At 47.9% G+C, this 13,425-nt stretch overlaps 1 protein-coding gene across 1 annotated transcript in view; it reads left to right on the top strand.

The window, feature by feature from the left end:
* The first annotated feature begins 2,438 nt into the window (after positions 1-2,438).
* The window catches only part of LOC142888173 (low-density lipoprotein receptor-related protein 1-like), a 97,768-nt gene continuing 86,781 nt past the window's right edge, over positions 2,439-13,425 (top strand). Inside the window, exon 1 of the mRNA XM_076026242.1 lies at positions 2,439-3,439. Within this exon, the coding sequence (XP_075882357.1) occupies positions 3,376-3,439 (64 nt within the window). The 5' untranslated portion in view covers positions 2,439-3,375. The remainder of the gene's footprint in view (positions 3,440-13,425) is intronic.

The following is a 13,425-nucleotide window of genomic DNA, read 5'->3' on the forward strand; positions in this document are numbered from 1 at the left end:
TGATGGAATACGGTCTTTTCAGTTTCACACTTTAAATCCTATGTTTAGTTTGAGATTAATGGCATAGAGTCTCTTGATAAACAACTTTAATTCTCGGCACCATTGATCCTATTAATCGTTTATCTACAGTTTTTAATTTTATGGTCGAAATGTTACCTGGAGCTGCTTTAACAAGAAGGTAAATGGACAACTGAAGCTGTACTAGGACACTGCCTGTGGAATCCTGCCAAATTGCCGGTTGATAAAATTCCGAGATGCCAATTATCTGTTATCCTGAACCTTGTAAGAGCTGGTCTTTCAAACCCAAACATTGGCTCATCCTGCCTGTCCGCCATAAACCATGGCTGGTCATGTTCCAGCTCAAAAAGGGTTCTGACCCTTGCGCTAAATTGCAACTCTCACCTTCACATGTTGGACGACAAGAGTGGAACTGCCAGGGACCCACCTAACTATGTGAAGTACTTTGTTTTGTTTTTTTGCAGGCAGTGTGTGGCCCCCAAACTTTGCAGCTGCATGTCACAAGCCTTTCATTGGGCATATCAGGCAGTGATTCTCAGGGAAGCGGACCTTGCCAGGTGAATCAAGAGGAACCGTCACCTTCCACTTTCTACCCTGAGCCGTTTCTCCTCAAAGGTTGGGTCAGTTGGCTCGAAGCTGAGTGATTGTGTGCCTGGAGGAAGGCCCTAGGAGAACATGTGGTCCGGGAGTGTTTACACTGGCACTCTCTCAAGCTGTCTCCCACACAGCATGCTGGGATCTGAAACCTCACCCCCCAGATAAAAAAGGGCATGCTCAAATTTGTCAGTCAACAGGGCAAACATCAACTCAATCACTGGTAGGACCTCAAACCTGTTATAATGGAGGGACGCCAGTGTAAGTCAACACATAAATGTGAGACAAAATTCCAGGATTAAGATACTGTACACTTTTTATGAAAGGAATGTTCCGTCCGTCCATTTTCATTGGCACTTCTCCTGCACTGGTGGTCGTGGGGTAGCCAGATTCCTGCTATCACACCCTGGACAAGTCACCGGTTCATCGCCGGGCTGCAGTACAGAGACCAACATGAGCTCACAGACAGACAATGCAGAGTCCTCGATTCCACTGAGCTTGAAGGTTTTCGGACAGTGGAGAGAAGACACAGCACCACGGAAACTGGACTAGGAAAAAGCCCTGAGCCACAAGTCCACATACAAGGGTTTGAGGTCACCCTGGTAAATAAAAAGTATACCAAGGTGTTTTTTTTTTTTTTTTTTAACTTTGTGTGTTTCCTTGTAGAATGTTGCGCCATGATTCCCATTAAACTTCACATTCTTGCCTGTGTTTCATGCTCTTGGTACACATCTGCGAGTGCTAAAATCCAGCGCTCTGTTTTTTTTTCTTTTCTTCTTCCAAGCACACCAGTCGCGGGGTCCCCGTCAATTTCGGTTGACACATTGGCTTTACACTTGACTGAACACGGGTGCACAAAAGAAGAAGGCTAACCATGCAACACGTGCATCACAGTTGGAACACGTCCGCTGCTGAGGCAAAGAACCACTTGGCTTCCTTTTGAACCGCATGAGTCTGTGATCACAGTTGATATCCCGTGTAAAAACGACCCGCATTGTGTTAAATCGTTGGATTCCTCGTTTGATGCGTCAGTGAAGTTAGACAAAGTCGGTCTGCTGCTCTGTGACGTAACCGTCTACTCCTTGCAGGTGTCGTCACTTTATCGAACCCGCCATATGTTCACATTACCAAGGCCGAATATCATAAAGCTGCTGTAAAACCAAAACAACAGAAAAAAAATTCATTAATAATACACACACTCAGGACAATCACAAGAATGCTGAATGCAATGACTGAATGTTTTGTTTGTTTGAGTATGTGTGTGTGTGTGTGGGTGGTTGGGGGGGGGCGGGGGGGGGGGTAAAAATCAACAATTGAAATCGAACAAATACACCGGGAAAACAATACAAGGACGTCGTGTACACTTCCGTACCACTAGGGGGCAGTAGTTAGTGAATAATGCAGAGGTCCATGAGGGCAGGGCAGGGCAGGGATCACGTTAACGTTTTACGCATCACCGTCGGCTTTTCAATTAAATGTGAAAATGAAAAAAACATGGCGCCACTCCTGAGCGCGAGAACAGTCGACAGGTAGTTTTCACGTTACAAATTTTAAAGGATAGAATAGCATATTTCACTGGTTGGCTAGTGAAATATTGTATCTTGTGACAGAAACGCTGACGGTAACCCAAAATACTTTGATTTAACAAGTATTTTTTTTTTAGAAACTGTTAAAATGGCGTTGTTGTTTTTTTTTAAACAAACCTTTTGCGAACAACTACTTTTAAGTTTTTTGTTGTTTTATTTTTTTATTTTTTATTTTTTTAAATTATCACTTCAAGTGGAAGATACTAACACGGGCCTTTAACTCTGGAGAAAAAAAAAAAAAAGAACAAAGTCAGCGTCGGACGCAACCATTGAGCCAACATGGCTGCGCTCAGTGAGCCAGTCTCAATGCCTGCCACCGATTTAAAAAAGAAAAAAGAATGAAATAGAGCGAAAAGCGGACACGCGCATGTGAAACAGGAGAAAAGGAGGCGTGTTTGCGCATGCGCACCACCCAACCTTTCCCCTTGCCCACCCCTTTTATTTTCTCGCTGGCCGCTGACGTCACAGGCTCGTCCACACAGTGCAGGAGCCTGAGATTCACCCATCCAACACATGCAGCCGCAGGCGCAGCGAGTCATCGGCGCTCCGAGGACAAATTGCGCGTCTACTTTTCGGTTTTCCTGCCCCGTTTTTTGGGTTTTTTGTTTTTGCCACGTAATGAGCTGAGCGGAGGACCCCCACCCGCCCACCCCGACACGCACATACACACTTCTCCACCTCCTCCATACACACAGACACGCACGCACTCACACACACATACACTCACACACCGGCGGCTGCTTTGCAAGCGCCGCCGCCGCTGCTGCTGCTGCTCATTCTTCCTCTCCCGCTGCTGCTGGACGTCGTGGACGATACCCGGTGGTGGCATGGTGGTGTGCTGATCTGAAGACGGAGCTTTTACCCCCTGTGCATCATGCGTGGATGCCGATAATAACCCGGGAGCAACACGAATCTGGGACTGCTGCACTGGCCGTAGCCTGGCTGTGGTGGAGGCTGTAGCAAGACGATTTCTTTTCTTTCCCCCCCCCCCTGAATTATTTGTCTACGGTACGGGGGCCGGAGTGTGCCACTGAGCTGACGAACGCGCCGTCGGAGGAGCTCGGATGAGGTGGCCGATCGGGTGCCTGGGGTGTTAGAATCCAGCCAACTTCTCTCCCCCCCTCACCCCCTCCACCGTTCCTTCCCCTAGCAAGATCGGTGCACACAGCATCGGGAGATGGCGACCAGGCTGCTCTACTTGGGATTTATACTCGTCACGTCCTGTAACGGTCTCACCATAGGTAAGAAAAGCCCGTGTTTGTGTTGTGTTGTGTTGTGTTGTGTTGTCGTGGCTGCGCCGTGAAGACCCTGGACACTTTTTCCTCGTTCTTCCCCCTCCTCCTCCTCCTCCTCCTCCTCCTCCTCCACCACTCCTGCAAAGCATCTGTGCACAGGGCCAGAGTTGGAGCCATGGATGGGCTTCCCTCTGCAAAGCCGGCGTGTGTCACGGCGATCCGCGGCTCTCTTAGTGCGTTATCCGCGTAAGAAAAGAAGAAGAAGATGAAAAAAAAAAAAAAAACACCCTCCACTCTTAGCACTGCCTTGTTTTTTTATGGGGAGGTATGCGCTTCTTGTATAATGGTTATCATTATTGTTGTTTGACAAAGGCTCCCATCTGGGCCTGTACCTCGGATGGATGAATGGCAGGCAGGGGGACAGACAGACATTTGGGTATTTTTTTATTTAAATATCATTCACTGCTGTAATATTCATCCAGCAGGACATAGACACAGTGACATCTACGCAACAACAAAAAAAAAAACCCTGTTTATTAGCGTATAAACTCGCGGCCCGTTATTTCTTTGAGAATAACACTGTATTCCTCTGAGAAATCGCGAGCTTCCAGCTGCTATCAGTCACAGCCGAAGATCAACAGAACCAGAGGCTCCACTTTAATGTCAGAACACCGACTGTTCTTGCTCGTTTCGAGGGGGGGGGCGGAATCTTTTCGTTTTGCGCCGTCTGCGGCGAGGCTAGCCCGGTTGTGGCTCGTTGCGAAACGTGTAGGTAACCCCTCTCCCCCACCCGCTCCACCTCCCCGCTGCTTTCGTCCCCCAAACACCCCTGATGGTGATAATGAGACATTAGACGCGCCATCGCTCCAGTGACAGGCGTCCCGAACCTGTTGAGCTCCCAGCAGTCGACCGTTTCTGCCATGATGATCTTAAAATCATTTTAATGCATGATTTTTTTTTTTTTTTTATAATCATCTGATGCGTCGTGCCCCCCGCCCCCCTTTTTTTTTTAATTTAACTTTTAACATTAAAGATTGTATTTGCATAACTAGAACCAGTAAAGAGAATTCCATCTGGCCTTTCCAGATCAAAGTTTACTGCCCTGTATTGTGACTTTGTTTATTTTTGGCTCAGCCATAAGTAAAAACATATTCCCTCTGCCCAGTTCCGACTGAGATGATACATTTTTGATGAAAGCTGTGTTCATCCTTTTTTTTTTTTTTTTTTAGACTATAAAAGTCACACCCGAAAAACATTTTTGCTCTCATAAGAGCTCCTCATCCTCGCGCGAGTTCAGATAGCGTCTTATATAAGTTTCACGACTCCATTCGGATGGAGACAGAATGGAAGCCGTGGAGCAGGTTTACAATATTCAGAGGCTCCTCCCACCTCCTCCGTCAAGTATGTAACATCTGGACACAGACAGGGCAACCATTAATCCAAGTTGGATGGGAGTGCGAGGGGAGGAGTCGGAGGAGACAGTGGGTGGGGGTTTGTGTCTGAAGAGTTGGGGGTGGTGGTGTTGAAGGTGGGTGAAGTGAACAAACTTCCGGGGCTCGCTCCAGTGTGTGGCGCCCCCGTTATGTAACAAGCCAGGCAGTGGCGTGTTGTTGTCGTTCGCAAGCGCAGATTGATCAGTGTGTGTGTGTGTGAGAGAGAGGGGGAGAGAGCAGCGACCCCCAGAAAAGTCCGAAATGGTGAACCAGGAAGTGGACACAGCACACACACACACACACACACCTCCCCTCATCACCCACTTGGGCTGGATTTGTGTTGTATCACCGCAGGGGGGCCACAGTGTGAACATATGAATGAGGGAGGATTAGTGAGAGGAAGGTTTGGAGGCCACAGTGAACGGCTAAACATGGGGCAGACACCTTTGTTTGCTGTAGCCCGGCGGCGCTGATTGAAGGCCGTCATTATCTCTCTTAAAGTTGTCAGTGTTTCAGCCTGACGAGAGCCAGGTCGGCCCGACTGACCGCTGCCTGACACAACTGATGCTTTGTCAGAGCTTCCACGTGGTTGAGAGGCGACAGAAACAAGTTCTCCTCCGAGGGAGGAACGGACCCTGGTTAGTCGTGCGGTCACTGACCTGGGAGAGGTATCTGTGAGGTGTGATGTCAAAAAGGGCTGAGTCATCTTTCATGTCAAGAGGGCAAGAAGCGAAGGATGCACTCTCTCCTCGCGCCCGGGGAGTCAGCCGACGGGCTGCTGGAGGCAGAAGAATTCGCTCACAATCTCACGAGACGGCGAGAAAAATTCAAAAGTGCAGTCCACATTTTCCCTGTTGTGTCAAAGAGTTTGTTACCGCAAAAATGCGACAAAAAGAAACTCAGCCTCCGATTGCGGAACAGAAAAAACAAACAAAGGATTATATCCGGGATTTTTGGCCACAAACCACACAATTGTTGCTGATGTCTTTTTTTGTGTGCAAATGAATTAGTGGAGCAAAGATTGGACGACTAATTGAGCATGACTACTCCTGAAAGTTCTGCAATTGTGTAATGGTTGCTTTTCGGAATATCGTTGACGGACGTTATGCAATGCTTCCAGCATTGAATACATGAATGGGGTGGTAGTTTACCCCTGGAAGGTCCTCAACTTTTGGGGTGTTGTGGATTCTCACCGGTGCAGAAGTGTAGCAGCGGGTCAGAGGCTAAAGAGGTTGAATTCCTGAGGAGCCTTGGCTGTGTTTGTCTGACCTCTTGGTGGGAGGCGGCTTCCATGTTCCTCAGAGCTGTCACTGAAAACATCTGCCAGGAAAAATTCAGCAGCCTGCGCACAAATTCATCAGGTAGCAGAGCTTCGAAGGTGCGGGAAGATTAGTCTCCCAGTGGAGCTGCCTAGCACGGTTATTTAGCCCTTTGTTTACATCCTCCCGCTTGGTATTAGCTTCCTGCTAAGCCGATGCTTTGTCGGACCTTCCGCGTGTTTGGAAGGGGATAAAACACAAGGTCTGGTCTCAGGGGTTTGGAACCAACACCTGGCCGACGATGTTGCCACTAACCAGGAAGAGGAATTAGTATCCTTTGTGATGTCACACAGTGTTGATTTCCAGAACATGTGTTTTTTCCTCTATCTCATGGAAATAGGAAAGAGCAAAAGAAGTGAAGGATGGAATTTTCTACTTTCTGCAGAGTTTTCCAGACAGGCGACAGACGCGTAATATTATTGGATAGCTTTGGTAAGGCCAGTTCTACAGTATTTTACATCTGAACTGTATCTATATATACAAGCTTTGTCACGTACGATTGAGGAGCAAATGTCAGGAGTCAGATCTCATGTACAGTCGTCCCAGAGGTGTTTTTTGTACTTTGGCTACCAACTTGGTCAGAACAGAAATGTAATAATATGGACCATGTTTTTCAAACATGGCTGCAGAAGAGACTCTTTTTTTTGTTTTTTTTTGTTTTTTACCCCGCTACTTCCTGCACTGCGATGCAATCAAGTGTGACTAAAGGCTAAACCCAGATTAACATAAACGTCCTCGGCGCTGCTTCCCCCACTCCCGCCACGGTACCGAAGGCGTGAGACTGCAGATGAAAGAGTGCTTGTTGATTGGGAATAGCAGGGGTGTACTGTAATTGGTGTTTTCTGCCAGCTGCATCACTGTTTACCCTCCTCAAACGCCCAAGAAACCCGAAAAGGAAAAGATCAGCTTCTCAAACAAAATGCGGCGCGTGGGCGCGTGTTCATGCATGAATCACTGGGAGCATTTTGGACAACAGAGTTGCGCTTGATACGTATTACTATTAATACTTTTTTTTTTGGCCTTTTTGGAATTACTGAGAACAACCGAGTGGTGGAAATGTTTCAGGCGTTTGCTTGGCACCTGTTACAGCTTTTACGACCCTGGCTTTGTGTCCTGCAGACCACACATTTCGCAGAGCATCTGGTCCCACTCGCTTTTACTGGGTCTCTGGTCACGTACACATCAGATGTCGCCAACGATTCGGCCTCCTTGTGCTTCACCGGAGAAGAGATCATGAAGATGCCAGCTCTGCCTGGCGGTCAGGGGGTTTGATAAACGGCGATGCATGTTCCGTTTCATGGTGCACTGCGAAATGGGTGAAAGTTTTTTTTTTTTGTGTAACTTTTATGGTTGCCACAGCAGCGGCCGCTGGACGGTCATTTGTGAAAGTCACGTGCATGCTGCGTGTTTGGCAAAGGGATGGCTGTAACTTTTATTCTTGCAATCAAATGGGAACTGGCCCCAGATTTTCTTTTTCAACCCCTTGGCAGGACAAATTAAATGACGCAAACCCCAGGCACAAAAAGCAAATTAGTGTGTTTCAATCAGAACAATCAGTCAATTCAAGTCAAGTCCAAAAAAAAAAAGAAACTTTAGTTAAAATACTTGTAGACGACTTCGTATCCAAGAAAGTTGTGTTGTTCCTGAGACTCCACTAGATGAGAACCACTGCTTCATAACATCCATTCTAAGCGATGCACCATTTGCATTGCCGCAGCCGTCCTGTGTGGCGGCTGCTGAGCTGCACTCACTCAGGCCTGGTCTTGCAGGCGGACCACACTGGGTCCTGGAAACCGAGCACAGCGGAGCCTGGATTGTCCTGCTGGAATAAGCAGGAGGAAACATGCACACAACCTCTCAGCTTTTATGGTCGTATCAGAGAAATTATTCAGCTGCCCGTATCGTTGCACGCAGTAGCCCAGATTTCAAAGCTGATCTGCACAACCTCAGTTTTTTGGTTGTCATAAGTACTAAGAGACTTTTCTGTACAGCGTCAGTGTGTCTTTTCGCTTTGTTCGGTTTGTTGACTCGTCTTTGTTTGCTGGTCCTTATCATCCAAAGAGTCCCTGCCTGCTGCTCTTGTTGTGGCGCTCTTCATACAGCCAACGCCAGCTCTTGATGCGCAGCAGCCTGAGGGATTTGGCCAATCAGCGTTTGTTTTCTGCCCCGTGGCCAAACAAGCAGTGATCTCTTCAGAATCTCCCAATTTTTTTCCTCACGATTTTATGGATTGGCTGATGGTGAAATGTTTTGAAATTGAGAGCCCGTGGCGTTTGACTGCGCAAGCTTTTTGGCGGAATCTTATATTGCTCCTGTCCCGGCTGAACCCTCCAGCCTTCTGACTACTGCTCCACCCATTGCCTGATACATTTACACTTAACTGCAATTAGTTATTTATTTGAAAAAAATAAGAACACACTTGGTCCCAACCCTGTGAGGTTTGAGTATTTGGCAGACATGCTGAGGCTAAGCCAAGAGGTCATCAGTTACGACGGGATGCGGTGAGTTTCTGCGTCATTCCAGGCAATTATGAGAGCCAGAAAATGTCTCACTTCTGCCTCCTTCAACAAGGTATCCAGAAGGTTAAGTTTGGGGGTCGGGGAGGGGTGTCATCCTCCCACTAAAAACTTCATCTCTTTAAACTCCCCATGACTTCCGCGCTATATTCTTTCGGCTCCGGACCTTTTTTTCAGATGTTTTTTTTTTTTTTTTTTTCTGACGACAGAGGAATTACAGTCGTTTCAGTTGCACTGAATGCTTCAGTTTATGTGGTCCAGCCTTTCATTTAGTGGCTGGCACATTCTGTTTTCTTAACAGCTGAATCTGGTTTTGCTTTTTCCTCTCTGGGCTGCTCTGAGCTGAGCTATGCAACGACGCCGGGGTGGGTTTGGAGGCAGGCACGACTACCCGTGCACACTTCCGTCCACATCCCCGAATCAGACCGGCTCTCTGCGTGCTCTTCAACGTCTCCCCAGGAAGTCAGGCATCGCTCTTTAGTCATGCCACTGCACGACGACAACAACAACAAGACTCTGAGGCAACCAAAAGAGGTTCCGGTTCGGTCTTGCGCTGTTTACGTTCATCCTGCTGTAGTGGTTGGATATGGAACTAAAATAGCTCCTATGTGAGCACGTGCCACCGTCTGCGGCTGTGGCCTGTCCTGACACAAGTCTAAGTGGCTCCCTCCGCCATGTGGCGCGGCCATGGACGGAGGTCATTCGACAGAACTGCACTCTCTCCCACTGGACGCCCTAATATCCCCCCGTTATACGGCCCCCTGAAAAAACAAGGTCTGCTGCCCTCATGAATAATTAATTGGGCAAACCAGATCGGAAGAACTCTCCACAGGTCCCCACTCCTATCCCAGTGGCGCTTGTTTGGCTTTGTTTTTTTGCGATGCAAGGATTTGCTTTGAAATGGGGCTCGACCGAGCGGAGAGGATTCCCTTCAAACTCGACTGACCGCAGGGGTCTAATTACGCACTGTAGCGGACTTTTCTGTTTTCTTTTTTCTTTTTTGTTTCTTTCTCCATACTCTGAGACACCCTGAAAAACGGGAGTTTTTACCGCAGCGGGCCAAGAAAGGGGTGAAGTGAGAGGTGATGAGAACCAGTGCTGGGCTTCTCTTGGAGACGCTGTAGAATTCACGTTTATTTATCCGTTCAATCAACCCGAGCCAGGCCACATTTCCTTTTGCACTGTTGTCTTTTAGCAGCAACTAATAGAATCCACACACCATTGCTTACACTGCACATAACTGAGGAGAGTGGCTCGCCCTGGTTGCATAATGGGACGCGCTCGGTGTTAAAGGAATGCTTGTGAAACCAAACTAACGGTTGTGAAACAGTCGATTTGATGAACATCGCAGCCAAAGATGTGACTATATTTTCAATACAAAGTCACCCCTCTGCAACTGTCTGCACTAACACATGCTAAGCTAGTCCTGCAGCTGAGTGAGACAACCCGCTAGCAAGCCAGCTAGCGGCCCCCCCAACTCAAATTTGACAGCGAAGCAGTTTGGAATTTTGGAATACGGTTGGTCGTCTGGAACGGATGATCTGTCTTTGCAGCGGAGCTGCACACATGAAGTTGATTAAGAGGTGCTGGAATGCGGCGCTCAGATCTGCAGTTGATTTGTGGAGGGAGCGCCGAGGGCCGCATGGTGTGAGACGGATCACGGCCGAGGGAAGACCAGGGACGGAGGACGGCCCGAGGCCACGGGGTCGCCGGTGTTCGTTCGCCGTTCAGCACTCCTGTTTCTCACAGAGTTGGATAGAAAGGTGGAGACCAACCCAGGGAGGTTTTGGAGGTTGGGCGGGGATTTCTACGACAATAACAACTCTGGTGGGCTCCAGTTGGAATCCAGTGTGTTAATGACTGGCAGCATAGTATGCTTGAGTATTGTTCACTGGCACCAATCAGTAGTTTGATTCCTCTTGAACAACCATCTCTGGATATTTGGGAGGAAACCGTCAGCGTCACCTCAATAAAGCAAGGAGAACTTTGCTGCTTTCTCAGGCAAAATCATTTTTGGGTTTAGATTTGAGATGGATATGAGATGCTGGTAGAGTTAGGCCTCCTTCTCTCACAGGGAAAGTGGACGGCTCACTGAATTAAGATGTTTAGTTGAGTGTAGAGAATGGGATAATTAGTTGGGCAGAAACACTAATCCTATGTCTAACGGACAAATACCCCAGGCATTTTTAACAGAGCGCTGGCCTTCAGGCATTTGGTCGTTTCGAGAACCTTTTTTTCCCTCCACCTCCTGCATTCCTGGATTAATGGCTTTTGCAATGCGCAACATATTGTATCTTCATCAGGGCGACGAGGCGGGACGTCTGGGACGTTTGTCAGAGGAAATTGATCCAGACACAAGCTGGTTCTTTGGTCAAGGTGCAGTTTTGTCTCCTGTAGTGCCTCCAGACATTCTGTCCCCTTTCATTTTCTAATGAGATCTCGTTTATCTCATGGACGTCAACGGCAGGGTCATCAGTCCATGTCACGCACAGTTGATGGAATGGAACAACAGGGCATTCTAGGAACGGTGCCCTCGGCTCCCAGCGACGTTATTAAGTTGCTGTGAAGCTGTTGGGGGGAAAAAAAGCAGTCTGTGCCTTTATCCAGTGGGAATGTGTTGACTGTTGGGCCAATCCCAGATGACTAAATAAAAGCCTCCTTCATGCCTTTCTGCCGGTACAAAGTGGACTCCAAGTGGCTCCGATATCCAAGTTTCGCTTCGACCCTCTGAAAGTCGTCAGCGTGCTGGCAGTGACTTTGGGAAAAGGCGACTTTGCAGGCTGAATTCACAATTCACACGTCTGTCTGAGATATTTCAGCGGGCTTCGACGGTCCCCTCTGCCAAAACCTCCAATTAGGCCCAGAGGTTCTCCCCACTGTGGTCACTTCATGCTGCTGTGTGAAGTGATGACAAAATTAGAAGCTGCAACATTTTATTTCCAGTTTGGTGCCCACTGGCAGGGCAGCAAGCGGGCCAGAGAGTCGGGAGTCGTTGCCTCCATGTACAGTCACTGCTTGTCAGAGGTTTTAGTCATTTTTTAAAAATGTATTTCTCTCCATTTATGGTGCCCCTTGTTTGGCTACCTTTGGTAAATCCATTTCCCAACGTGCAACTTGCACCAGAACACACTAGAAGTACTAAGAGGAAGCAGCACTAAGGCTAAAGTTCCTCCTCCTCGTCTCCTTCTCTCTATACCATCCTCATGCCGTCTTTAATCCAGACTGACTCAGTCACCCTCTCTAGTCCCTCTTTCTGTGACTCTCATTCTCGCCCTCATCTTGAATTTTACATCCCGCTCTGCCGTTCCTGTGACACGTCCCCCGGCCGAGTTTGAACCTCATCCTCTTAACTTGCTAGCCTCGCCTCTGCCGCTGACTCAGCCCCGAGAAAAACCTAGCGGCCGCCGGAGTTCGCTCCTCTCCCTTAATCTCCTTAGATATCAAGGTGTTGCTCCCAAAGAAAGAAAGAAGGACAGGTGGAACCCGATCCCTGCAACCGCTTAACGCAGAGGAAGCGTGACACGTGTGAGGCGCGTTTCACTTTTTGGGTGAAAAACCTCTGAGGTGTATAAAGCCCTTTAGTCTGACAGTCAAAGGGAACGTGATATCAGCAATACAGCAGCTTCAGACTCTCTTGTGATTTCAGTCACATCCAACCTCCTTGCAGTGCCCTCCCCTCCCCTCCGCTGCCCTCCAGCCGTCCCTCTCCCCCACCACACCTCTGCCAAGTACGTCGGGGAGGCGAGTCATCCAGGGCAAGCGAGGCCTACGTCCCTGCGGAGAATCACAATGAGACCTCCTTCCATGTTGTCCGTCGCAGGGAGTTGCCGCAGCGCGCTACTGTAACAGCAGCCCCCTTGCCGTGTCCTGCACGGTGGTGCAAAATAAAGAAATAAATAGGCAAAAGTAAGTAACCCGCTGGAGTAGGTTTGGCAGCGCCGCTCCCCCCAGTCCAAAGTGCTGCGTTTTGCAAACGCTCTCTGCTGTTTGTTTATTTTTTTAAATTGGGCTAATTGAATGAAGGATAATGTCGTTAATAAGGCTGTTTATTACATTAGGTCTTTAAGTGAGTTGGCCAAATGCTTCCTTTGAAAGAGGCAGTTATCTTAACGACCCTCTGAGGCGTGCAGATGTTATTTATTTATTTATTTTTTGGTGTAGTTGTTGAGCTGGCCAGTCTGACAGGGTTGCATTGAGCAGCTGCATTTAAGCATTTTAAAATTAAAAGTTTAAGCTAAAAGTTAAAGAAATCTAAAAGACAGTTAATAGAAGGATCTGTTCAGCCTTGATTGTAAGCTGATAGTGAAAGACACAAGAAGAACCTGCAGTTCATTCAAGTTACCAGAGATATTTCACCAAACATATGGTATTCCGCACACTGACGGCTTTCAGGGTCTGTTGGAATCTTTCTAATCCCTGTAACCATTCAGGGTTTTCATGAGCAAAAAGAAATCCAATGGAAGAACACAGTATCCGGATGCACACGCTGTGCTCTGTGTCCAATTTGTCTGGAAACGGCAATGCTAACAGATTCTGTCGCTCCAAAATATAGCTTCTTAGCCAGAAGCAGCTTGCATTTACACAATCCCAGTAGTAGTTAAGAGCAGATTAGAGATTGAAAGATGGAGCACTGCTTCATATCTAGATATTTTGTATCTACAAAGCAGCAGCTTTGAGCTCCAGCTGGGCGGTCATTTCATGCTGTTGTTTTAAGCAAAACTGGC

Source organism: Nelusetta ayraudi, unplaced genomic scaffold (assembly GCF_046127955.1).
Source record: "Nelusetta ayraudi isolate G7.1 ecotype Tasmania unplaced genomic scaffold, CSIRO-AGI_Nayr_v1 ptg000019l, whole genome shotgun sequence".
Taxonomy (NCBI): Eukaryota; Metazoa; Chordata; class Actinopteri; order Tetraodontiformes; family Monacanthidae; genus Nelusetta; species Nelusetta ayraudi.